This window comes from Bubalus bubalis, chromosome 12, assembly GCF_019923935.1.
Source record: "Bubalus bubalis isolate 160015118507 breed Murrah chromosome 12, NDDB_SH_1, whole genome shotgun sequence".
NCBI classification, from domain to species: Eukaryota; Metazoa; Chordata; class Mammalia; order Artiodactyla; family Bovidae; genus Bubalus; species Bubalus bubalis.
Window position 1 is genome coordinate 73328692 of NC_059168.1, and position 26956 is coordinate 73355647.

At 38.9% G+C, this 26956-nt stretch overlaps 1 protein-coding gene across 17 annotated transcripts in view; it reads left to right on the plus strand.

The window, feature by feature from the left end:
* DTNB (dystrobrevin beta) overlaps nt 1–26956 on the plus strand; it is a 244784-nt gene that overhangs the window by 40720 nt on the left and 177108 nt on the right. For 16 of the 17 annotated variants that reach the window (XM_025261414.3, XM_044926157.2, XM_044926166.2 and 13 more), the window contains 2 exons: nt 5807–5887; nt 9281–9494. In XM_025261414.3, the coding sequence (XP_025117199.2) occupies nt 5807–5887; nt 9281–9494 (295 nt within the window). Of the gene's footprint in view, nt 1–4310; nt 4330–5806; nt 5888–9280; nt 9495–26956 lie in introns of those variants that run through there. The other variant, XM_025261429.3, reaches the window with a different exon arrangement.

The window sequence follows — 26956 nt, forward strand, 5'->3', positions numbered from 1 at the left end:
GGACACCCCTCCCCACTTTGTCTTGGCAGACAAACCCACATTCTCCTTGGCACCTAGCCTGGGTACCTATTATATCCTCATAACTACCTTCTATTTCTTCTCCATAAGCACCTACCATCAATTTAATGAAATAATAGTTAATGTCTATGAACCCCTTGTAATTGTTGAGTTGTGGCTCAGACAGTAAAGAATCTGCCTGCAATGCGGGAGACCTGGGTTTGATCCCTGGGTTGAGAAGATGCCCTGGAAATGGAAATGTCAACCCACTCCAGTGTTCTTACCTGGGAAATCACTTTTGAAATTATTTTTGGATTTGGACTGCTGTTAAATTTTAAAGAAATGATAGTCTGGCCAGAAATTCTTAAAATTTCTGAATTCTGTAATAGCCCACTGCTATCTATGAAGTGAAGTGAAAGGGTTAGTTGCTCAGTCATGTCTGACTCTTTGGGATCCTGTGGACTGTAGCCCTCCAGGCTCCTCTGTCCATGGAATTCTCCAGGCAAGAGTACTGGAGTGGGTAGCCATTCCCTTCTCCAGGGGATCTTCCCAACCCAGGGATTGAACCCAAGTCTCCTACATAGGACTTCCCTGGTGGCTCAGATGGTAAAGCGTCTGTCTACAATGCGGGAGACCTGGGTTCGATCCCTGGGTCAGGAAGATTCCCTGGAGAAGGAAATGGCAACCCACTCCAGTACTTTTGCCTAGAAAATCCCATGGATGGAGGAGCCTGGTGCAGGCTACCGCCCATGAGGTTGCAAAGAGTCGGACACGACTGAGCGACTTCACTTTCACTTTCACTCCTATATTGCAGGCAGATTCTTTACCATCTGATCCCCCAGGGAAGCCCTACTACTATTTGTACATTTTCCCCTATTGCATTTAGAGTGATGTATTTTCTTAAGGATCAGACTGGCAAAGGAAAGCAGAGTGATACTTAACTCTTGACTGGTTCCTGCAACTTTAGCATAGTGATTTCTGGCAAACTGAAGCATTTGGAGTCTTGTATTTTCTGAAACTATTTAGCTTTGGACTTGCGTGGTATCTGCTTTATTTCATCTTTTGTGGTGACTAATCTGATTCTAACTGCACTAGAGAAAGAGTTTGAAGAGAGTGTGTTATACCAGATACACTGACTTTTTTTTTTTTTTTTACTGTAGTTACTTCTCCACTAGCAAACATGGCCTAATAAATGCCTTGCAAAAGTCTGATCAATTAGATTAGTAATCTTTTGTTTGATCAGCTGGGGATGGAACTTCCCTTTCCTAGCTGTTAACATCTTTTTCTCAGTGTTTCTCATAAAAATATATGTTTCAGTTCAGTTCAGTCTCTCAGTTGTGTCCGACTCTTTGTGACCCCATGAACCGCAGCACGCCAGGCCTCCCTGTCCATCACCAACTCCCAGAGTTCACCCAAACCTATGTCCATTGAGTTGGTGATGCCACCCAGCCATCTCATCCTCTGTTGTCCTCTTCTCCTCCTGCCCTCAATCTTTCCCAGTATCATGGTCTTTTCAAATGAGTCAGCTCTTCGCATCAGGTGGCCAAAGTGTTGGAGTTTCAGCTTCAACATCAGTCCTTCCAATGAACAAACAGGACTGATCTCCTTTAGGATGGACTGGTTGGATCTCCTTGCAGTCTAAGGGACTCTCAAGAGTCTTCTCCAACACCACAGTTCAAAACCATCAATTCTTCGGCGCTCAGCTTTCTTTATAGTCCAACTCTCACATCCATACATGTGAGAAAAACACTGGAAAAACCATAGCCTTGACTAGACAGACCTTTGTTGACAAAGTAATGTCTCTGCTTTTTAATATGCTGTCTAGGCTGGTCATAACTTTGCTTTCAAGGAGTAAGCGTCTTTTAATTTCATGGCTGCAATCACCATCTGCAACAATCTTGGAGCCCAGAAAAATAAAGTCAGCCACCGTTTCCACTGTTCCCCCATCTATTTGCCATGAAGTGATGGGACCAGATGCCATGATCTTAGCTTTCTGAATATTGAGCTTTAAGCCAACTGTTTCATTCTCCTGTATCACTTTCATCAAGAGGCTCTTTAGTTCTTCTTCACTTTCTACCATAAGGGTGGTGTCATCTGCATATCTGAGGTTATTGATATTTCTCCCAGCAATCCTGATCCAGCTTGTGCTTCTTCCAGCCCAGCATTTCTCATGATGTACTTTGCATAGAAGTTAAATAAGTAGCGTGACAGTATGCAGCCTTAGCTACAGTGATTTAATGATGGTTTATTTCATAAATGCCCTTGGACATTTGTCAGCATTCTTTCTTAAAATCATTGGTTTGGTTTTGAATAATTAATGTTTAATGGTTCCAACTTAAAATATTTAGACTGAGATAGTAACATAGAAGGGCTTCCCTGGTAGCTCAGCTGGTAATGAATCTGCCTGTAATGCAGGAGACCCTGGTTTGATTCCTGGGTTGGGAAGGTCCCCTTGAGAAGGGATAGTCTACGCACTCCAGGATTCCTGGACTTCCCTGGTGGCTCAGATGGTAAAGAATCTGCCTGCAATGAGGGAGACATGGATTCGATCCCTGGGTTGGGAAGGCATGGCGACCCACCTCAGTATTCTTGCCTGGAGAATCCCCATGGACAGAGGAGCTTGGTGGAGTACAGTCCATAGCGTTGCAAAGAGTCGGACACGACTGAGCGGTTAAGCACGGCACAACCACAGTAACATAGAAACTAAATGAGTGAAAGAAAATCAGACTGAATAACTTCAACATAGAAGTGTAAAACTTTGAAAACTACAAAGTATTATTGAAGGAAATTAAGAAAGTACTAAATAAATGGAAAGATATCCTGTGTTAAAGGATCAGAAGATTTATCATTAAGATGGCAATATTCCCTAAATGGATCCATGACCTCACTGTGGTTCTCATGAGAAACTGGCTTCTTTACAGAAAGGGATTCAGCTGGTCCTAAAATTCATATGGAAATTCAAGGGACCCAGAATAGCCAAAATGATTTCAAAAGAGAAGAGCACATTTTGAAGACTCACACTTCTGAATTTGAGAACTATTGTACAAAAGCCATAATAATCCAGATTGTGTGGTACTGGCATAAGGATAGATATATCATCAATGGGATAGAATTGAAAGTTCAAAATTAAACCTATACACCTGTGGTCTCTTGATTTTTCACAAGGATTCCAAGACCATTTAATGAAGAAAGAATAGTCTTTTGAACCAATAGTAGTGGGACAAGTGGGTATCTATATGTGAAAGAATGAATTTGAACCGCTGCCTCATGCCACATAATAAATTAACTAAAAATATGTCATGTGCTTAGTCGCTCTGTCGTGTCCAATTCTTTGCAAAGCTGTGCCGGGCTCCTCTGTCCATGGGGATTCTCCAGGCAAGAATACTGGCGTGAGTCACCATGCCCTCCTCCAGGGGATCTTGAACTGGGGTCTTGTGCATTGCAGGTGGATTCTTTACCATCTGAGCTACCAGGGAAGCCCAGGATCCTGGAGTGGGTAGCTTATCCCTCCTCCAGGGGACCTTCCTGACCTAGGAATTGAACCGGCGTCTCCTGCCCTGCAGCCGGATTCTTTACCAGCTGAGCTATCAACAAAGCCCTGAAAATATGTCATAGACCTCAATATAAGAGCTAAAACTGTAAAACGGTTAGAAAAAACATAGGTATTAATATAAATCTTCATGAACTTAGATTAGGCAACGCCTTCTCAGGTTTGACACCAAAAGCACGAGTGACTAAAGAATGAGTAGATATAGTGGATTAATCAAAGTTAAAAACTTCTGTACTCTAGTGCATATGACTAAGAAAGTGAAATGACTACTCACAGAATGGGAGGAAAAATTTGCAAATCATATGTTTCATAAGGGACTCGTATCTATAACATTTAAAGGACTCTTACAACTCAATGATGAAAGACAGACAACCCAATTAAGAAATAAGCAGAGTGACTCATAAGGGGAAGAGGTTTCTTTTTGAAATAGTGAAAAGTTTCTAAAAACTGTGGTGATGGTTGTACAACTAAATTGAATACTTTAAATGGGTGAATTCTATTTCAAAAAACCTGTTATATTAAAAAAACAGGACTGAATGGTGTATGTATGCTGCTGCTGCGTTGCTTCAGTCGTGTCCGACCCTGTGCGACCCCATAGACGGCAGCCCACCAGGCTCCCCCATCCCTGGGATTCTCCAGGCAAGAACACTGGAGTGGGTTGCCATTTCCTTCTCCAATGCATGAAAGTGGAAAGTGAAAGTGAAGCCGCTCAGTCGTGTCCGACTCTCAACGACCCCGTGGACTTCAGCCTACCAGGCTCCTCCGTCCATGGGATTTTCCAGGCAAGAGTACTGGAGTTGGGGTGTATGTATAGAAGGATAGAAATTTTGTGAGAGCCAGGTGATGAAGGAAATAATTTTAATCGTGACATCAAGGTAAAGGTTGATTGAAATGAGATTAAAAGAAATCTTTGCTTCAATTTTTGGTCAATAAGTATGTTCACCAAAAACCTGGAAAAATCCTTCTTTTTTTTTTTCCTATACTGTGGAATGAGCAGAAATGAGAGATGACTGTAAATATTGGTAGAAGAAGATAATTTATGACAGTTCCCTTTCCCTCTATTGAGTCAAAAGTTGCTGCCAGATCTTACAAAGGCAGTATGGATGAAATAAAAAAAAAACCTCACATTGGAGGTCAGAATTCCTTGAAGTGGGCTTAACGTTCAAGGAGACTTTTACAGCAAATTTTGAAATGAAAATAAAGTTTGATTCATAGCCTCATGTAATTTAGGCTTTGTTCTAGTTACTATGGCTATATATCACTTATCCCTGAACAGTCATTTATTTTACATCTTTTTTTGGGTCTGAAAACAGAACATCATCCAGTGCTGATGTCTTGACTTTGCTGCATGAAGCCTGAGGCCTCTGCTGGAAGGCTCAGACTCAAGGCTGGGTCATTTGACTTGCTCACTTGCGTGTTTGGCAGTTGCTGCTGACTTTGAGCTGATGCTCGGTTCCTCTGCCTACCAGCATCTCTGTGTGGTCTCTCCACATCCAGCTACTTTGGGCTTCTTTACAACAATGATGTCCAGCTTCCAATCATCCTCAGAGAGTGAGAGCAGAGGCAAGCTGTCCCAGGTTTATCACCCATCTTCAGAAATCAGGCAGTGTTCCTCTGCCACACTGTCTTTGTAGAGGCAGTCACCATGACTTCACATGCAGGTGGAGGGAAATAATCTTTAGCTCTTGCTGGGGAGGGGCAGTGTACTAGAAGCACATAAAACAGTGGTCTGGAAATACTGGCATGGCCCTTTCTCAAAAAACCCAGTCTGCCTCAGACATGGAAGGGGACCTTAGAGATCAGCTGGTCCAGTTCCCTGATTTTTCAGATGAGGCCAGTGAGGCCAAGAAGAAGGGATGTAACATGGCCACAGTCATGGTCCATGGTTGGTGGTCAGACTGGGTCTGGAATTGAGCTTTCCTGACTCTAGGCTGAGGTCTTTCCTACTCTACCACTGATTTTCACTTTGCAGAATATGTAATTCATTCACTCAAATCATGAGTGGTCCTGCCCTCAGAGTTTTCCTAGACTAGCAGACAGACTGATGTAGGCAAAACTGCTGGCATCGTGCTTGGCATGGAGTGGGCACACAGAAGCGTTTCTTAACCCTTCTTCTCCACCTTGTGTTTTAGCCAAAGAAGGCCTAGTTGACATGTTATGTAGAGCCTGTGCCAACACAATAGAATAGAGTCACTTCCCCAGTGTGTGGAAATTAAATGGTAAATCTAATTGAAGGTTTTTTTATTTGCCCTTTTTCAGGTGCTCAGAATTTTGATGTCATACGACTATCAACTTACAGAACAGCTTGCAAATTACGATTTGTACAAAAACGATGCAACCGTAAGTCATTTCTACTCATTTCTATGATAGAGCTCTTGATAGTATAAAGGATTTTACTGTCTTCTAGTTGTATTGTAATGTTAATTAAGTTATTTTTTGTCATAAGTGTTTATCAGAATGTAAGCTTCATAATGGAAAGAACTTCTTGATTTATTCTGGGTGTCCCTCAAAATATTTAAGAAACTCAGTACGGTAACTAGCTTTGAGATTACTTAATTCTTTAAATAGGAGAATTGATTTCTCCTTGTCACTGTTTTTAGTGAAAAGTTTTATATAAAATTAATACAATTTATCAGTTTCTGGAGGGAAAGAAAAGCTAATATTTTGATAAAGGTATAATAAAAATGAACTTTCTTGATTAAACTTATAAATCAGCCTTTTCTATAAGCAGTTGCTTCCACAGTTGCTACTTATGAAATAAATATATGTATGTGTATATGTATATACACAGGCATATAAAATCCTTCTTAATTTGTGTACAGAGAACTAATTTAGAATTATTGTACTTTTCTCATATATGTGTTTGTGTGTGTATTAAGGAAAAACTGTTTTGTGTAATCTAAAGATCATTAGCCTTAGAGTGGGAAAATCTGTTTTAGTCTAGGTTTTGTTTGCCATTTATTATAAGTCACTTTGTATCTAAATACTTCTTCACTGCTTTAAGTCCTACTCAGAAATTCTAGCTTAAAATTCTCTTTGAAGAGTTTACCATGCCATCCTAGATTAAAGTCATGTTTCTTCTCTGGATTTCCCAGAGCATTGTTTTTCAAATTATGGGTTGTGACCTGTTGATGGTTCCTGAAACCGTTTTGGTGGACTGTAGTCAGAATTTAAAGCATGTAATGGAGAGAAAGAAGAAGGGCAAAAAGCTAGAATATAACTTATATAGTAAGGCATTTTGTGGAACATGTTTTTTATATATCTAGAAGTGTGTGTGTATGTGTGTTTTGATTAAAATACATTTTTGTGGGTTGTCAAAAAGTTTGAAAACCACTGTCCTAGGGCAACTACCAGTTTTATAATTCTTCCTATAATTCTTGGAACACACTAGTCTGTGTGTGGGCTGAGCCAGGCTAATGTCATTAGTAATATAAACAAAAGATGCATGGTTTTAGAAGTTCTATGTTGTCACATATGATTCTTCAATCCACCTGAAATTTTTTTGTGGGTGGAGAGTATAAGTCGGAATCAAATTTTTTCCATATGTATGTTCAGTTGACCTTACACTGTTTATTGAAGAGACCATCCGGTTTCCCCATTACTAAAAAAATCTTTCTCTCATATTCATTAGGAGAAATGTACCAGAATGTTGATAGCTGTGTCCATATATGAGAGGATCTGCTTTTGGACTCTTGTGTTCTATTGGTCTATTTGTCTATCCTTGTACCAATAATCATTGTTATAGCTTTATAGCATGTTCTGAATATCAGGTAGAACAAGTCTCCCTACTTTGTTCTATAGAGACATACTCCTTTTTACATTTATTTTCACACAAATTTTAGAATCTGTTAATTTATACTAAAAACATAATTTTAATTATAAAATTAAAAATTTAATTTACATATGGTAAAATTCATCCTTTTAATATATAGCACTTGGGATTTTCTTGGGATTGCACTGAATCTGTAGATCAAGTTGGGGAGAATTGCTGTATTTCCAGTGTTGAGATTTTATTCTATAAACATGGTATATCCCTCCATTTATTTAGATTTTCATTTTTTGCTAGTTATAGATATTTTGGTAGAGATGCTACACATCCTTTATTGGACTTATTCCTAAATTCTTGATGATGTGTAATACTATTATATGTTTTTAAAATTTCATTACCTGTAACTGGTATGTGGAAATGCAGTGACTTGCATATCTTGATTTGTATCTAGCAGTCATTCTAGACTCACATATTAATTTTAGTGATAAATGTATAGAGTCTTTATGATTTTTAATGTATATAATTTTGTCATTTGAATGAGTTACATTTCTTTATTTCCAATGTTTGTACTGATAATTACTGCATATTTATATGGTTTAGGATCTGAAATACAATAGGAAGGATGATAGTGGGCGTTTTTATCTCATTCTCAGTATTAGAGAAACGGCTTTCAACATTTTACTATTAAGTAATATGTTTGCTGCAGTTTTTTGTAGATCTCCTTAATCAGATTAAGGAAGTTCCTAGTAGTATGGTTCTTCATTTCTAAAGATAAGGTTTATTTTAAAAGTTTTCTTTTGATAATGATATCTGACTTAATTTTGTTTTAACCAGAGGACAATGTTTATATGACTTTAATCCTTTAACATTTATTGAAATTAGCTTTATGACTCAGGGTAAGGTCAATATTTTTTTAAGGTCAATTTTTATGCATATTCCTTTTGTTCTCAAAAATAAAGCATATTTTCTGATCATTGGGGCAGGACTTCATATGGTGTCAATTATGCCTACTTTATTGGTTGTAAACTTTGTCTATGACTGTACTTATCTTTTTATATGTTTATTCTGTCACTTGCTAAGAGGAGTATGTTACTATCTCCCACAAAGCTTGTGACGTTGTCTTTTTGAGGTTCTGTTACATTTTGCATTGTGTATTTTTGAAGCAGCAAAGGGGAGGCAAAAAAGAAGTGAGTAGGACTAAGTGCTTATATACTGAGTTGAACAAAGAGTAGCAGTTGTGGAAAAATAAAATATCGAGAGACTAAAGACAAGAGTTGTTTTAGTGAAGTCGGTACAGATTTCTCTGACCCTCAATTCACTGCCTCTGGTGATGAGGATGTTTCTTTCCTCCTGAAATAGGGAGGGCATTGTTCACATGGGACTTTTTATTTCTGCTTTGGGGAAGAAAGGGGGAGGTCAGAGTGTCCTTTTTGGCATCTGCTGTTTTTCAAGTGTCTTTAGCTCAAACTAATCCATAGGTCAAAGTGACATATTTTGGGGTGACATATTCTGCCATTCTCACTGTTCTTTTTTAAAAATTATTTATTTATTTATGGCGGTGTTGGGTCCTCATTGCTGCGTGGGCTTTCTCTAGTTGCAGAGAGTAGGGGCTACTCCCTCGTTGCAGTGCAAGGGCTTCTCCTTGCGGTGGCTTCTCTTGGTGCAGAGCATGGGCCCTCGGGCGCGTGGGCTTCAGTAACTGTAGCATGTGGGTTCAGTAGTTGGGACTCCTGAGCTCTGGAGTACCCGCTCAGTAGTTGTGGTGCACTGGTTTAGTTGCTCCACAGCATGTGGGATCCTCCAGGACCAAGGATCCCACCCGTGTCTCCCGCATTGGCACTGAGCCACCAGGGAAGCCCTACCCTTCACTATTCCATTAAATATAAATAAATGTGAAGTTCTTACAGCTTTCTGATAAATTAAAACTGTTGAGCTGTTGACAGCTTCTCTTCTTTGTGTCCTAGTCCATCTTGTTGATATCTGGAACATGATTGAAGCCTTCCGAGACAATGGCCTTAATACACTGGACCACAGCACTGAGATCAGTGTCTCCCGCCTCGAGACCGTCATCTCATCCCTCTACTACCAGCTGAACAAGCGCCTTCCTTCCACTCACCAAATCAGTGTGGAGCAGTCCATCAGCCTCCTTCTCAACTTCATGATTGCTGCATATGACAGGCTAGTACCTTCCCTGCTTACTCCATCTTAAGAATATTTCTCTCCTAATCATCCTTCTTTCACACTGCCTTGCCAGGGCTTGTCAACTCAGAGTCACAGTTAATAGGGAAATGAATTAGTATAAGTCCCTTCTAAAGACTGGTTCAGTGCCAGAATGACTTACTGTCCTGCGGCATGTCACATAGTAACCTCTGTAACATTAGGGAGAGTCAGAACACTTGAGACACACTGTTTGGTAAAAGCATAGATGCCTTAATATTGATGTTCTGTATCCAGTGAAATATAGCCAAGTTGTACATTTGATTAGGAGGCTTTCTATCTGACATCTAGGCTAACTTTTCTTTATGATGAAATAACAATTGCCCTTGGCCTATAGTATCTTGCTTTCTCTTTATTTATGTTTAGGATTCTATTTTAATTTTTTTCCATGTAGAACATTGTGTCTAAACCTTCAAACAATAGAAGAAAACTAAAGATACTCCAAAGTAAAACAGAAATGAGTTGTTTTATTGGTATTTATGGAGAATGAAGTTTATATGATAAAGAATAAAAAGGAATCATAAATGATGGAAGCACTGAGGTTATTTTCTGGGAACTAAGGATTTAGTTGCTGATTCCTGCTATACTGTCAGCTATCTGGTTTGGATGGGTTCATTCTCTTTCCTTCATTTTTCTCTCTGTAGAAAAGCAAGTTCAGGTATTTGTAGAATGCTGTTAGTTACACTTTATAATATTGAAGGTTCTGTGAATTAATGGTAAAGCCATTCAGATGGCAAGGCCAGGTCACACAGAGGCAGTCACTAAATTCACAACATTTTTAAAGATGTTATCACATTAGATATTCCATCCATTTAATAACAGTTTTTTAAAAAGAAATTTGAATTCTTAAAATATGAGTCCCAGAATTCTAGTGTCATTTTCTTAAAGCAGTTTAGATGAATGAATTCAGTAGCTTAGTTTTATACTGTCCAAGGAATGCTTCTTCTGATTCAAAAACCTTAGTAAAAACTGTTGTTCTGTGGTGAGTAAACAGTACCTTATCATGATACTGACTTGCTGAGTGCGTCAGTTCAGGGCCATGCAACACAATGTAAGAAACAGTATTTTTAAAGTCAGAAATAAAAACCATCAGTCAGTCTGTCAGTTCAGTTGTTCAGTCGTGTCTGACTCTTTGTGACCCCATGAACCGTAGCACGCCAGGCCTTCCTGTCCATCACCAAATCCCGGAGTCCACCCAAACCCATGTCCATTGAGTTGGTGATGCCATCCAGCCATCTCATCCTCTGTCGTCCCCTTCTCCTCCTGCCCTCAATCTTTCCCAGGATCAGGGTCTTTTCAAATGAGTCAGCTCTTCGCATCAGGTAGCCAAAGTATTGGAATAAAAATCATCTGACAACTTAAAAATGACAAAGCGGAGATTATAAACTTTGATTCTATAATTATATCAGATAAGTTAACTACTATGACTAAAGATTAGAGGAGAAGGGAGAATGAAGATATAGCAGAGGGAGAATGGGAAGACCAAAGGGAAGGGCAGAAGGCACAGAGGCGTCCTAGGACATGGTAGGGGAAAGCTGGACACGCACAGCAAGAGACAAAGGAAAGCAACGGACAGGAATCAGATGAAGACACATCAGTAGAGGGCACGCTGAAGAGAGCTAGGAAAGATGAAAGGAATGAATGAGTTACGAAGAGTGAGGAATAATAGTACGACAGTGCTGACTTTGGTAATTCTCATGTCTGATGCATGGGCCTGGGCATCAGAGTAAATCATCAAAGCTTGACTAATCTTGAAATCTTTATATGATATGAGCTTACTGAGTTAGCACTCTGGAAACTTGAAATTGGCTTTCTTGTACCAAAACAAAAATAAAAAATCTGGTTGTCAAAATTTTATTTTTGAAAATCAGGACATTTTGTTGTTGTGAGTGAAAGTCACTCAGTTGTGTCCGACTCTTTGTGACCCCATGGACTGTACAGTGCATGGAATTCTCCAGACCAGAATACTGGAGTGGGTAGCCTTCCCCTTCCCCAGGGGATCTTCCCAACCCAGGGATCAAACCCAGGTCTCCCACATTGCAGGTGAATTCTTTACCAGCTGAGCCACAAGGGAAGCCCAAAATACTGGAGTGGGTACGCTATCCCTTGTCCAGTGGATCTTCCCAACCCAGGAATCGAACCGGGGTCTCCTGCAATGCAGGTGGATTCTTTACCAACTGAGCTATTAGGGAATCCCATTTTATTGTTAAATAGTTCAAAAAGGAGTAGTCTCTTTATATAATGGCCACTGTGTTACTTAGGCTGGAGAGTTCCTTTGATGTAGAATTCATGTTATTTTAATTGATCTTTTCAGGCTTTTTTGTTGCATAAGTTCTCAGTGTTAAAATTTGCATGTACCAATTACTTAGTTATTAAATTCCCTCACCTCCAAACTCATAGTGAAAGTTTGGTCAGGTTATTTCTGATTATTATAATAGATTGTGAGACCTTGAAACAACCATACAGAGCAAACAGGATCTAAAATTTTCTCCCTTAAGTGTATACTTTCTTAGGAATTAATTTTTTTGAAACTTAGAATTTAAAATACTTCACATTTGACAATTATAAACATTGTAGAATGCAAAGAATAACATTATAAACTTCTGTGTGTAGGACTTTAAGCTGTGAGGAGCTAGCCAGAATATTCTGTGAGCCTCAGTTGTTCCTCTCTCAGGCCCTTGGTACCACAGTTATGGTACTGTAGTTACATGGCCTGGTCCAAAGCTACAGAGGGTGGTGCTTTAACCAACTTTTTTTTTTCTTTGTAACAAGGATATCCAAATTCCCAGCATGAGGGATAGGAAGCCTTCCTTACTCTTCTTCAGTTGAGCCGATTTAGAGTTTGTGATTTATTAACCTTCCTTCTGTTTCCAGCCCCTGTGGTAGTTCCATGTCTTCAGCTGTAAGCAGTAGGAAGCTTACTCACATGGGCTTTTCTGGTAACCGGCGCACAGGCTCACATGGCAGAGGAGCCAGAGGCAGGCCAGCCCGGGATTGTGGTTGCCCCAGGGCCCTGGCTGCATTTCTTTATAGTGGTCTTGGCTTTGCCTACCTCTTCTATCACATTTATCCTTCTGCTTCAGAAAATGCCTGCTAGCAGCTACTAAATGTTTCCGGTCAAGCCTAGGTAGGCAGAGAGAGCCAGTTTTCTTTCAACACCAAGCAGAAGTACCGGAGTCTCCCTCCAGAAATGTGCATTTGGGCCATGTTTGTGTAAGTGTTAGGTGTTTTGTTTTGTTTTGTTGTTTTTAGCTGGAACAAAGCATTTATGCCTTTAGGACCGAGGGCAGTTAAATTCTCACCCTCAGCCCATGTTGCCTCATCGTGGGGACAGTTGCACTGGATATAAAGGTGCTGACTACAGTGTGCATTACTCAGTTCCTTGCAGTGCATTGGAAGCTTATTGTTCCCCTTCTTTTTAAGTAGTCCTGCTCTCCATCCAGTCCTTAACCTGAAACTGAGAGTCATTATAACTCTTCCTTCTCCGTCAGCCCCAGTGTTCAGTCAGTTACCAAGTTCTTTCATTTCTGCCTCTCGAATAGCCTTCAGGTCTATCAACTCCAGTAATGCTGAAGAAGCTGAAGTTGAACGGTTTTATGAAGACCTACAAGACCTTTTAGAACTAACACCCAAAAAAGATGTCCTTTTCATTATAGGGCACTGGAATGCAAAAGTAGGAAGTCAGGAAACACCTGGAGTAACAGGCAAATTTGGCTTTGGAGTACAGAATGAAGCAGGGCAAAGGCTAGTAGAGTTTTGCCAAGAGAACGCACTGGTCATAGCAAACACCCTCTTCCAACGACACAAGAGAAGACTCTACACATGGACATCACCAGATGGCCAACACTGAAATCAGATTGATTGTATTCTTTGCAGCCAAAGATGGAGAAGCTCTATACAGTCAGTAAAAACAAGACTGGGAGCTGACTGTGGCTCAGATCATGAACTCCTTATTGCCAAATTCAGACCTAAATTGAAGAAAGTAGGGAAAACCACTAGACTATTCAGGTATGACATAAATCAAATCCCTTATGACTATACAGTGGAAGTGAGAAATAGATTTAAGGGCCTAGATCTGATACACAGAGTGCCTGATGAACTATGGACGGAGGTTCGTGACACTATATAGGAGACAGGAATCAAGACCATCCCCAAGAAAAAGAAATGCAAAAAAGCAAAATGGCTGTCTGAGGAGGCCTTACAAATAGCTATGAAAAGAAGAGAAATGAAAAGCAAAGAAGAAAAGGAAAGATATACCCATTTGAATGCAGAGTTCTAAAGAATAGCAAGGAGAGATAAGAAAGCCTTCCTCAGCGATCAATGCAAAGAAATAGAGGAAAACAACAGAATGGGAAAGACTAGAGATCTCTTCAAGAAAATTAGAGATACCAAGGGAACATTTCATGGAAAGATGGGCTCAATAAAGGACAGAAATGGTATGGACCTAGCAGAAGCAGAAGATATTAAGAAGAGGTGGCAAGAATACACAGAAGAACTGTACAAAACAGATCTTCACGACCCAGATAATCACAATGGTGTGATCACTCACACTAACTTAGAGCCAGACATCCTGGAATGCGAACTCAAGTGGGCCTTAGGAAGCATCACTACAAACAAAGCTAGTGGAGGTGATGGTATTTCAAATCCTAAGAGATGATGCTGTGAAAATGCTGCACTCAATATGCCAGCAAATTTGGAAAACTCAGCAGTGGCCACAGGACTGGAAAAGGTCAGTTTTCATTCCAATCCCAAAGAATGGCAATGCCAAAGAATGCTCCAACTACTGCACAGTTGTACTCATTTCACATGTTAGTAGAGCAATGCTCAAAATTCTCCAAGTCAGGCTTCAGCAATATGTGAACCATGAACTTCCAGATGTTCAAGCTGGTTTTAGAAAAGGCAGAGGAACCAGAGATCAAATTGCCAACATTCGCTGGATCATCAAAAAAGCAAGAGACTTCCAGAAAAACATCTATTTCTGCTTAATTGACTATGCCAAAGCCTTTGACTGTGTGGATCATAATGAACTGTGGAAATTTCTGAAAGAGATGGGAATACAGACCACCTGACTTGCCTCTTGAGAAACCTGTATGCAGGTCAGGAAGCAACAGTTAGAACTGGACATGGAACAACAGACTGGTTCCAAATAGGGAAAGGAGTACATCAAGGGTGTATATTGTCACCGTGCTTATTTAACTTATATGCAGAGTACATCATGAGAAACACTGGGCTGGATGAAGCACAGGCTGGAATCAAGATTGCCGGGAGAAATATCGTTAACCTCAGATATGCAGATGACACCACCCTTATGGCAGAAAGTGAAGAAGAACTGAAGAGCCTCTTGATGAGGGTGAGAGAGGAGAGTGAAAAAGTTGGCTTAAAGCTCCACATTCAGAAAACGAAGATCATGGCATCTGGTCCCATCACTTCATGGGAAATAGATGGGGAAGCAGTGGAAACAGTGTCAGACTTTTATTTTTTTGGGCTCCAAAATCACTGCAGATGGTGATTGCAGCCATGAAATTAAAAGATGCTTACTCCTTGGAGGAAAGTTATGATCAACCTAGACAGCATATTAAAAAGCAGCTATGTTACTTTGTCCACAAAGGTCCATCTAGTCAAGGCTGTGGTTTTTCCAGTAGTCATATACAGATGTGAGAGTTGAACTATAAAGAAAGCTGAGCATAGAAGAATTGATGCTTTTGAACTGTGGTGTTGGAGAAGACTCTTGAGAGTCCCTAGGACTACAAGGAGATCCAACCAGTCCATGCTAAAGGAGATCAGTCCTGGGTGTTCATTGGAAGGACTGATGTTGAAGCTGAAACTTCAGTATTTTAGCCACCTGATGTGAAGAGCTGACTCAATTGAAAAGTCCGTGATGCTGGGAAAGATTGAGGGAAGGAGGAGAAGGGGACGACAGAGGATGAGATGGCTGGATGGCATCACTGACTAAATGGACATGGGTTTGGGTGGACTCCAGGAGTTGGTGATGGATAGGGAGGCACGGCGTGATGCCGGTTCATGGGGTTGCAAAGAGTCATGTCTGACTGAGTGACTGAACTGAACTGAACTCCCCGTCCCCATTACTACATCCCAGACCTCTGGCATCATCTTTTGCCTGGACCACTGCTATAGCTCCTGGTTTTTTTCCCCCGTATACTCTTTTTGCCCTCATCATTGAAATAACAAACACCCACCAATCCACTATCTAACCTAAGCACTTAAACATGAACATTGACAATTATTTACGTTTATCTCTTCTAACCCATCCCACTGACCTATGCTTAACTGAGGTGAACCCTGTCCTAATTTTGTGTTATCATTTCCTTGTTTCTTAAAAAAACATTGTTTTCACATGTATGGACATAAAGTATTATCTAAGTTGAAATATTTTTACAATTATAAAAAGAGTGCCATGCTGATGTACTATTATATTATTTATTTTTCATCCACTAACACATTTTAAAGATTCATTCATGTTGTGTTTATCTATAGTTCAGTTATTTTAACTGGCATAAAACATTCTGTTGTATTTCTACACTACCGTGATGTTTTCTAGATATTTGCTCTAGGAAACAACACTGCTTGGAATATTCTTATACATGTTTCATGGTACATTGTCCAAATGTTTACTTGGTTCTAAACTGAGGCATAGTATTGCTGAGCTGTTGGGTATTTGAAAGTTCAGCTTTAAATGGAATTGATATTTATTTATTTTAAATATTTATTTATTCATTTATTTGGGCACACTGGGTCTTAGTTGTAGCATGTAAACCCTTAGTTGTGGCATGTGGGATCTAGTTTCCTGACCAGGGATCGAACCCCGGCCCCCTGCATTGGGAGCTTGGAGTCTCAGCCACTGGACCATCAGGGAACTGATTTTTGGGAAGTATCATATGATTCTTCCAAACTGTACTAGTAAATAGGAGATCCCTTTGATTCACATTTTGTAAGCCTTAGAATGCTCAGACTTCATAGTTTGTTAGTTTTGTTGTTTTTCACCCTCTCCTACATTTTCAAGCTTCTATCAGAAATTGTTTTCTTTCTGCCTGAAGAATACCCTTTGGTATTTCCTTTCTGCAAGTCAGATTGTGGCACATTGTCTTAATTTTTGTTTCAAATTTCCACGTTCATACTTGAAGAATATTTTCATCTGGTATACGAGTTTTGGTTGACATTTTTTTCTTTCAACATTTTAAGAATATTGTTCTAATATTTTTGTAGCTTCTGTTATTTCTGATGAGAAATTGACAGTGAATGTAATTTTAGTTGCTTTGATGGTAATCTGTCAATTTCCTTTGCAACTCTTAAGATTTTTTTTTTCCTTTTCCTTATTCTTTTGGTCTTCAGCAATATTACCGTGATGCCAAATGCATCATTCTTACATTCCTTAAATACAATAAGCAGAATTTTTTGGTAAGATCTGGGCTTTTAATCCAATATCTAGATTCCCTATGGTTCTTTTTATACTGTTTGCTGTTTCTGGTATTCATTCTTGTTATCTTATTTCCTTTTTGCCTTATTATTTTATATTATGTGAGAAACATATTCCAAAATTTTTAAATTTTTATTATATATCAGAGATTATATTTTAAAACATTTTGCAGAAATACTTTGAGGCCTAGGAGAATGTTTTCCTACAGAGAGGGTTTCTGTTTGCTTTTCCAGGTGCCTGGAGACCTCAGCAGTGCGGAGGCACCTGAGTTCAGTTTCCAGCCCTGTGTGAGCCCTGTGTCACTTCTGCACGCTAGTGGTCCAGGCACAGCCTTTGGCTTTCAACCCAGAGTAATGGGAGGAGGAGCAGGCAGTTTCGTCAGGATTCAGTGTTCACGTGTCTCTTCCAGCTCCTTAATACTTTCAGAGTTACTACTCTGTGATTCAGCCTTTCTGAGCTCTCCTCTGAGATCAGAAAATTGCTTGCATGGAAAAAGTGGTTTCAGCCATTGCCCTCAGCTCTCTGGTCATCCAGCTCCTTTACATTAGTTGACTCAGTTATTAGTCCTCATTTGCATTCAGAAAGATTAAAAGTTTTTTTTCCCCATCTTTTCTACTTTTACTCAGAGGAAGAGGTGATCAGAATAAACTGATCTGTCATTGCCAAATATTTCCTCCGTTTTTATTTATTTTTTTGGAATATTGTCATATTTACTTCTTCTGTCTCCTATTGTTTCTCATCTAAGCTTCAATTCTTTGACTTTCTCTGCCTCCTTTTGGAAGAGTTTTATCAGTCTGCACTTCTCCTCATTAATTTGTTCTTTGTTTAGAGCTGTTTTACTGTTTGTCCCATTTATTATGTTATTTTTCAGTTAACTGTATTTTTCAAACCTAGTATGTCTGATTCGTTCTTTATGTGATTTGTAGTTCTTATTTCATTATTATTAGTTTCAGGTATACAACATAATGATTCAATATTTGTATATTGTAAAATGATCACCACAATAGGTCTGTGCTATGCTATGCTAAGTCACTTCAGAGAGTTAACATCTGTCACCATACATAGTTACAAAAATTTTTTTCTTCTGATGAAAACTTTTAAGAACTCTCTTAGAAATTTTCAGATATCCAATACAATGTTTTAAACTGTGGTTACCATGCTGTACGTTACATCCCCATGACTTATTTATTTTATAACTGAAAGTTTGTACCTTTGACCCCCTGTCCCATTTTGCCCACCCTCCACCCCTTGCTTCTGGCAACCACCAGCCTATTCTCTGTATCGCTGAACTGGAAATTTCTTTTTTTTTAATCAACAGATTACACAGAAAAGTGAGATCATATGATATTTGTCTTTACCCATCTGACTTATTTCACTTAGCATACTGCCCTCAACGTCCATCCATATTGCAAATGCAAGATTACCTTTTTTTATGACTAATATTTCATTGTGTATGTATGTATGTGTATATGTATGTCTTTGTATATATATTTATATACATACATATACACCGTATTTTCTTTATTCTATTCATATACTGATTGACTCCTAGATTGCTTCCATGTCTTGGCTGTTGTAAATAATGGTTCAGTGAACAGATAGGTGCATATATCTTTTTGAGTTAGTGTTTTCATTTTCTTCCAATAAACTCCCAGAAGTAGAATTTCTGGATCATGTGGTAGTTCTATGTCTAAATTTTTGAGGAACTTCCATACTGTTTTCCATAGTGGCTGTACCTGTTTACATTCCCACCAGCAGCGTACAAGAGTTTCATTTTCTCTACATCCTCATCAACACTTCTTATTTACTATTTTTGATAATAGCCATTCCAACAGATGAGAGATGATATCCCATTATGGTTTTTATTTGCATTTCCCTGAAAATATATTTTCATATGTCTCTTTAACATATTTATTAGGTTTATTTTAAAATTCCCAGTCCATTTGCTCTAATACTTATACTTTTGAAACTGATGTAAGGTGTCTTGTTGATTTTTTTTTTAAGATAGTTGTACCCTTGAATCCAAGGAATCGTCTTGGGTTGGATATTTGCAGTAGATGTGGGCAAGTTGTGGACATGTAGGCTGCAGTGTCCACATGCATATATGGTTTTTCAAAGTATGGGGTGTGCTGGAGGTGGCAGGAAAAGGGGGCCAGATTCTCCCAGTGTGGGAGCATCAAGTGTCTGAATCCCAGATGGTGAATTTGACTTTCCAGGTCATTTTGAAGGTATATTAGTCATTGTACAGAGATATAGCATATTTTAATGAGTAATCTATTGGCTTGATTGATAGTTTTAGTATTTAGATATATGTTTATGGGCCTCTTTTTGTAATCATGCTGCTTTAGGGGGAGGCCTGGTACCAGCTATTGCTTGAACCATAATGGTTTCTTTTCTTTTTTTTTAAAGATTTTTTTGATATGGACCATTTTTAAAGTCTTTATTGAATTTGTTACAATATTGCTTCTATTTTATGTTTTGGGTGTTTTCTTTTTTTTTATTGACCATGAGGCATGTGGGATCTTAGCTTACTGACCAGCAATCAAACTGACAGCCCCTGCAGTGGAAGGCGAAGTCTTAACCACTAGACTGCCAGGGAAGTTCAGAGTCATTGTGATTTCTGATAGATTATTTTCTGGAAGACTTACCTCATTTTGAATTGATGGTCTAAACTTTTATAGTTTAAACCTGATAGGAGATTCTTCTTGGATAATTATTGTATTCTATGTTTTCCTCTGTAAGAAGGAAAAATGTTTTATAATGACTTCCTAAGAAATTCCTTTACACTTTACCTAACTATTGAACCTTATCTTCCCTACTATTTTTTTTAATCAAGATTTGTTTTGTAAATGAGTCGGTGACCTTCACCAAAACGAGATATAGTGAAATTCCACCTTTAATGGAACAAACCTGTTAAAAAAATCATACATCTAATGAAACTAGGCTTGGATAAAATCTTCAAAGCATATCTACTAAACATATCAGTGAAAGGCCCAGGGTTATTGTTTACCATCTAACATAACTACAGAAAATACTCTTTCAAATTTGAGCAATCTGAAGATTCCTTTAGGCTAAAGACTTTGATACATCTAATTTATGATGAATTTTATAGGAAAAACATTTCTGTGTAGTTTGGAAATATGGCTGAAAACCATTTTAAAATCTTGTTTTAGCAGTTTAATTTGGATACATTAAAAGTTTCCAAAGTTCCCTTTTAATACTGGATGCAAGAAAATGAAGCAATATAAAATAAAAAAAAAGCAAAACTGAACTAGTTCACTTTAAATAAAAACAAATGTATTCCTTAAGTTCTGAACATGCCTAGCATGTTTATGGAATGGACATTGCTGAAAAAGGATATTATTAGGTTATGGTCTTCCCCATTAGTGATTTTTAAACAAAGGTACAATTTCCTGGGAGACACAAACATTTCATTTATTTATGTACAGTATTTACTGATACCTCTGCCTGTTTTTTGATGGATTCAGGATGACAGGGAAAAGCCAAGTAAAAATAGGAGAGAATTAGTGCTTGGATGGGAAGCTTTTGATGCCCTCGATAGTAGCCTATTTAGCTCCTAGAAGAGCTAAGGTTAGTTAATTCTTCTAATTCTTAGAAGATCTGACCATAGCTTTTTCAGGAAATTTCCAGGGGATGGTGAAGAACGAGCTGGGCTTTTGAATGTTTTATAAAGGTGAAATCCTAAGGGGAAACCTGTTGCAAAATGGAGAACAGTCGCTTTGGTGGCAGAGTGGAGTGGAGCCCGGGTGTCCACACAGCACGCCCTGCCCTGTAGGATACTGCTGTGGATAATGTGCATTGTGTGATGTGATGGGAAGTGTGACCCCCGAAGCCAGCTCACTGAGCCCTAGTCTAAGTGCTTGGTGACAGAATTACTTTGAAGTTCATTTGTTTCTCTACCCATCACTTCCTTGCTCTTTAAATTTTAAAGCTTTTGTTGTCTCCCAAGAGAACACAAGTATTTGTGCAAATTTTCAGACAGTACTCTGATTTCAGGATATGCAGACCTGCAAAAGGCTTGACCGTTAGCTAAAAAAAAATTTCACATAAAAAAATTGTGAGGGGAGAGGTTGTTATTTTGGTCTTTATTTTATTTTTTCCTTTTCATCTTTTTTTTTTTTTTTTTTAAAGAAAAGGCAAGAGGAATACTTTTTCCGAGGGTTGCTTTTTCCTTGCCTTGTTTTTCCCCTGAAAGTAAGGAGAGCAGAAATAACAGAGGAACTTCTCCAGTCCATTCAAAACTCACCTCTAAAGTAATCTGATGAAGACACTATTTTCATCATGTAACTTCCCACCTTGGAAACACTCAAAGATTCATCTGGTTTTTCAATGAAGTTTGTACTCCTCAGATCTGATACCATATGTGTATGTGCTTAGCCATTCAGTCATATCCGACTCTTTGCGCCCCATGAACTATAGCCTACCAGGTTCCTCTGTCCATGGCACTTTCCAAGCAAGAATACTGGCATGGGTTGCCATTTCTTTCTTCAGGGGATCTTCCTGACCCAGGGATCGAACCCGCATCTCTTGTGTCTCCTGCATTGGCAGGCAGATTCTTTACCACTAGTGCCCTACACTATCAGTCCTTAATTCCGTACTCACACCAAGCTCTAATTAAGCTACTTGAGGCACTGTTCAGTTTTCTGATATGGCATTCTTATTTCTTCTCTCTATGCATTTTGGTTGGTCTTCTGCCCACCACCCCCTCCCCACCCCTGGTTTTTCCCACCCTATAGTCTTCCCTGTTATCAGCAATTCCATTTTCATCCCTATGAGGACTTGTCGTGCTTGTCTAGATCATTATTTTGAGTTTCAATTGTATAATGCTCTCAACTGCTTTATAATTATACAAATACGATTGAAAGTCCTTGAGAGCAGAGATTCTACCTTTTATTTCTGCAATGCTGGATTCTTAATAAATATTTGTAGGATTGAAATGAAAATTAACAGGCATTCTGATTGTGATAAATTTGAATAATACTCTGTGTTGATTTTACTTGATTAAGCTCTTTGACATTTGCAAATAGATTCTTGATTTGCCGTTGATTATTGCATAATACATTCACAGTGAAGTTTTGTAAATGAAGATTAATTGGAAAAATATGAGTTTTTGAAAATCCAGGAGAAATGCTCTTATTACTCTTAGTTAGCTACGTGTGATAATTGGACTGGTAATAGTGTTTCTGAAGTAGAAGTCTATTTTTATGCAAGAATACTAATTTATGGTTGGCAGCATTTACAGTTGTTTGCCAAAGATGTAAAAACAGCTTGTTTTCTTAAGTAAAAAGTGCTCCCCATAGTCCTGTTTTTGAAAGTATTAATTTGAATAACAAACTCTTATTAGATAGTGCAAAGCTATCGACAACCATTCAATTTGGGTTAGTTTAAGTATCCAAAAATTTGAGACTTTACTAAACTGAAATGAGCAAATTCCCATGCAAAAGGCACACAGGTGAGGAGTGCAGAGACTTCTCAGGGTACCTGCATGTTAAAACGTAAGTGTTTATTCAGTGACTCACTGTCTGCTTAGCTTGGCGCAGAGCTCATCGAGGTGTTGTCTCAGTGTCGGATAAGAACTCTTTTTAGAAGTCACGTGCATGGTTTATTGTCAGCCTGTAAAAATGATTGGTCTGTGGAGCTGAATCATCCAGGGAAGTCTGAGAACGAGAGTCATCATGTTCCTTATTGGTGGGGGCTGTTCCCCAGAGGGATTCTGTGTGGGTGGGGTTAAAAGAACATGTTTCCTCTCTCCTGTCATCCTCAACATCCTCCTGTATATTACCTGTTCCACCTTTCATTTTAGCATCTTTCTATAGGGGTTCATATTCAGTATTAATTGTGTTATACCTTAAGTATTGACCTATTAATCAACTTTCCAGCTAGGCCAGATTTTAAACGAGTCACATTTTTTGGGTGATGAAACCAGGTTAAAAATCTTTCCAGATCTTGTCTGAAGAGAACTGATCCTAGTATGAACTTGGACTTGACTTTGGAAGTACTGAAAACGTGGATGTTGGTGAGGTTATATGCTAAGGGCAGGGGACTGTTCAGTTTTAAATGTAACTTGACTGGGGTTTATGGATTAAATTCAGATGTCTGGTGGGAAGAATCAAGAATGAGATTTTTCCAAGAAGAAGGAATCAGTCATATAAAGGACAGAGTCGTAAGGGATCAGGTTGCTAAGTGAGTGCGACTTCTCTCCACTGCCTCTAATTGCAGAGGAAAAATGCAGAGCTCTAACCAAATATTGCACAAGTAAAAGCGACACCTTCCCTTTGCTGGGTTTGGGGGCAGTTACAGGAAGTTGTTAGGCTTAAAGTAGGCCAAGAGATTTCAATGCCAAGAAAAGCATTCAGAGCAAAGGAGTAAATGCTAAGGTTTGGCCACAAAGCAAATAGTTGAGAGGAGGGAGCTAACTTTTTTTTCTTTTTGAGATAAGTAAAAATAACGTGATTTGAGGAAGAATTGTGAGACTACCCCTGCATTTATTTTATTGGATAACTATTTCTTCATGCTTTTATGCTTAGATTTTTATATGTCTCCTTAATAAGTATTTATAAAGTATATTTAAATATATCGTTTATTAACTTGCTTACAGTAATACTTCCTTTTGAAGAGTGAATAAATCTTTTGGTAGTTCAAACTGTGAACCTAAAGTTTTAAGTGATGGTAAGCATTATAAGTGGGGGAGATTCATAATTTGACCCCACCCCTACCATTCCCAGGATACACAGTTACATGCTTATAAACAGGTTCTTAAACATAAAGGCTGTGAAAAGAAGAGACGCGAAAAGCAAAGGAGAACAGGAAAGATATACGCATTCGAATGCAGAGTTCTAAAGAATACAGCCTGCTTGATCTGAGGCCAGCTGTTGAGACCAGTAATAACCAATGAGTGGAAAAGAATACAGGTCAGTTGAGAAGTATAGCTGCTATTCTGTATTTGAATACAAGACTTTCTGAATCCAGGACTATTATTGCAACAGAGTTGAGTTAAAGAATATTTGAATAAGGGATGCAAATTATTGTGAAAATAAATGTTTCTAAAGCATTTTGAAGATTAGGAAAAAGTGCTGTTTAAGTTCTGTTACAATAATTTTTAGAAGTAAAAATGTCATAGACCCACTAAAACCTGTTTTATGGCATTTACTGATGAGTACTTTCTTCACTAAGAGTTGATTTTGACCCGGGTCTCTTGTCAGTATGCTGGGCTCTGCCACACTCTCCTGTCTGTCTGCATAGATGGCATTATTTTCTTTCTTGTGGCAAGGAATAGATATTATTTTGTTACTTTGAAGGAAGAACATGAGATTTGGAGCCAGAAAAAGTTATACATAAACAATATGATTAATTCTCTTTCATCTTTCATTATGTCCTTTGATTTATCATTGCCTATGAAATACAAGCTAAAGTCTTTGTATTGCATCACAAGCTCTGTGTTGGTAGTTCTTAGCTTTCAGTTCAGTTCAGTTGTTCAGTCATGTCCAACTCTTTGTGAAACCATGGACTATAGCACACTAGGCCTCCCTGTCCATCAACAACTCCTGGAGCTTGCTCAAGTCATGCCCATCAGGTCAGTGATGTCATCCAACCATCTCATCCTCTGTCATCCCCTTCTCCTCCTGCCTTCAATCATTCCCAGCATCAGGGTCTTTTCAAATGAGGCAGCTCTTCACATCAGATGGCCAAAGTATTGGAGTTTCAGCTTCAGCATCAGTCCCTCCAATGAACATCCAGGACTGATTTCCTTTAGGATGGACTGGTTGGATCTCCTCACAGTCCAAGAGACTCTCAAGAGTCTTCTCCAACACCACAGTTCAAAATCATCAATTCTTTGGCGCTCAGCTTTCTTTATAGTCCAACTCGCACATCCATACATGACCACTGGAAAAAACCATAGCTTTGACTAGATGGACCTTTGTTGGGAATGTAATGTCTCTGCTTTTTAATATGCTGTCTAGGTCAGTCATAACTTTCCTTCCAGGGAGCAAGCATCTTTAAATTTCATGGCTGCAGTCACCATCTGCAGTGATTTTGGAGCCCCCAAAATAAAGTCTCTCACTGTTTCCATTGTTTCCCCATCTATTTGCCATGAAGTGATGGGACCAAATGCCATGATCTTAGTTTTCTGAATGTTGAGTTTTAGTCAAATTTTTCACTCTCCTGTTTCACTTTCATCAAAAGGCTCTTTAGTTCTTTTTCACTTTCTGCCGTAAGTGTGGTGTCATCTGCATATCTGAGGTCATTGATATTTCTCCTGGCAATCTTGATTCCACAGTTTGTGCTTCATCCAGTCCAACATTTATCATGGTGTACTCTGCATATAAGTTAAATAAGCACAGTGACAATATACAGCCATGACGTACTCCTTCCCAATTTGGAACCAGTCTGTTGTTCCATGTCCAGTTCTAACTGTTGCTTCCTGACACACAAATATACATTCTCAGGAGGCAGGTCAGGTAGTTGAGAATTCCCACCTCTTTAAGAATTGTCCACAGTTGTTGTGATCCATACAGTTAAAGGCTTTGGCATAGTCAATAAAGCAGAAGTAGATGTTTTTCTGCAACTCTCTTGCTTTTTCGATGATCCAGTGGATGTTGGCATTTTCATCTCTGCCTTTTCTAAATCCAGCTTAAACATCTGGAAGTTCATGGTTCACATACTGTTGAAGCCTGGCTTGGGGAATTTTTTTTTTTTAATATTTTATTTATTATTTATTTATTTATTTTGACTGAACTGGGTCTTAGTTGTGGCATGTGGGATCTAGTTCCCTGACCAGGAATTGAACCCCAGGTCCTTTGCATTGGGAGCTCAGAGTCTTGGCCACTGGACCACTGGGGAAGTCCCTGGCTTGGGGAATTTTGAGCATTACTTTGCTAGTGTATGAGGTACATGCAACTGTGTGGTAGTTTGAGCATTCTTTGGCATTGCCTTTCTTTGGGATTGGAATGAAAACTGACCTTTTCCAGTCCTGTGGCCGCTGCTGAGTTTTCCAAATTTGTTGAGTTCAACACTTTCACAGCATCATCTTGTAGGATTTGAAATAGCTCAACTGGAATTCCATCACCTGTACTAGCTTTGTTCGTAGTGATGCTTCCTAAGGCCCACTTGAGTTTGCATTCCAGAATGTCTGGCTGTAGGTGAGTGATCACACCATTGTGATTATCTGGGTTATGAAGCTCTTTTTTGTACAGTTCTTCTGTGTATTCTTGCCACCTCTTCTTAATATCTTCTGCTTCTGTTAGGTCCATACTGGTTGGATGCATATTAAAAAACATGAGAACCTTTTGAAAGTACCACTAAGAACAGGGTGGGTGTTAGGCATCTGAATAGTATCTTTATTCTCATGCCTTATTGGCATTTGTATAGGTTTAGATAAACTGTGGAAAGTTCTGAAAGAGATGGGAATACCAGACCACCTGACCTGCCTCTTGAGAAACCTATATGCAGGTCAGGAAGCAACATTTAAAACTGGACATGGAGCAACAGACTGGTTCCAAATAGGAAAAGGAGTACGTCAAGGCTGTATATTGTCACCCTGCTTATTTAACTTATACGCAGAGTACATCATGAGAAATGCTGGGCTGGAAGAAGCACAAGCTGGAATCAAGATTGCTGGGAGAAATATCGTTAACCTCAGATATGCAGATGACACCACCCTTATGGCAGAAAGTGAAGAGGAACTCAAAAGCCTCTTGATGAAAGTGAAAGTGGAGAGTGAAAAAGTTGGCTTAAAGCTCAACATTCAGAAAATGAAGATCATGGCACCTGGTCCCATCACTTCATGGGAAATAGATGGGGAAACAGTGGAAACAGTGTCAGACTTTATTTTTTTGGGCTCCAAAATCACTACAAATGGTGACTGCAGCCATGAAATGAAAAGATGCTTACTCCTTGGAAGGAAAGTTATGACCAACCTAGACAGCATATTCAAAAGCAGAGACATTACATTGCCAACAAAGGTCCA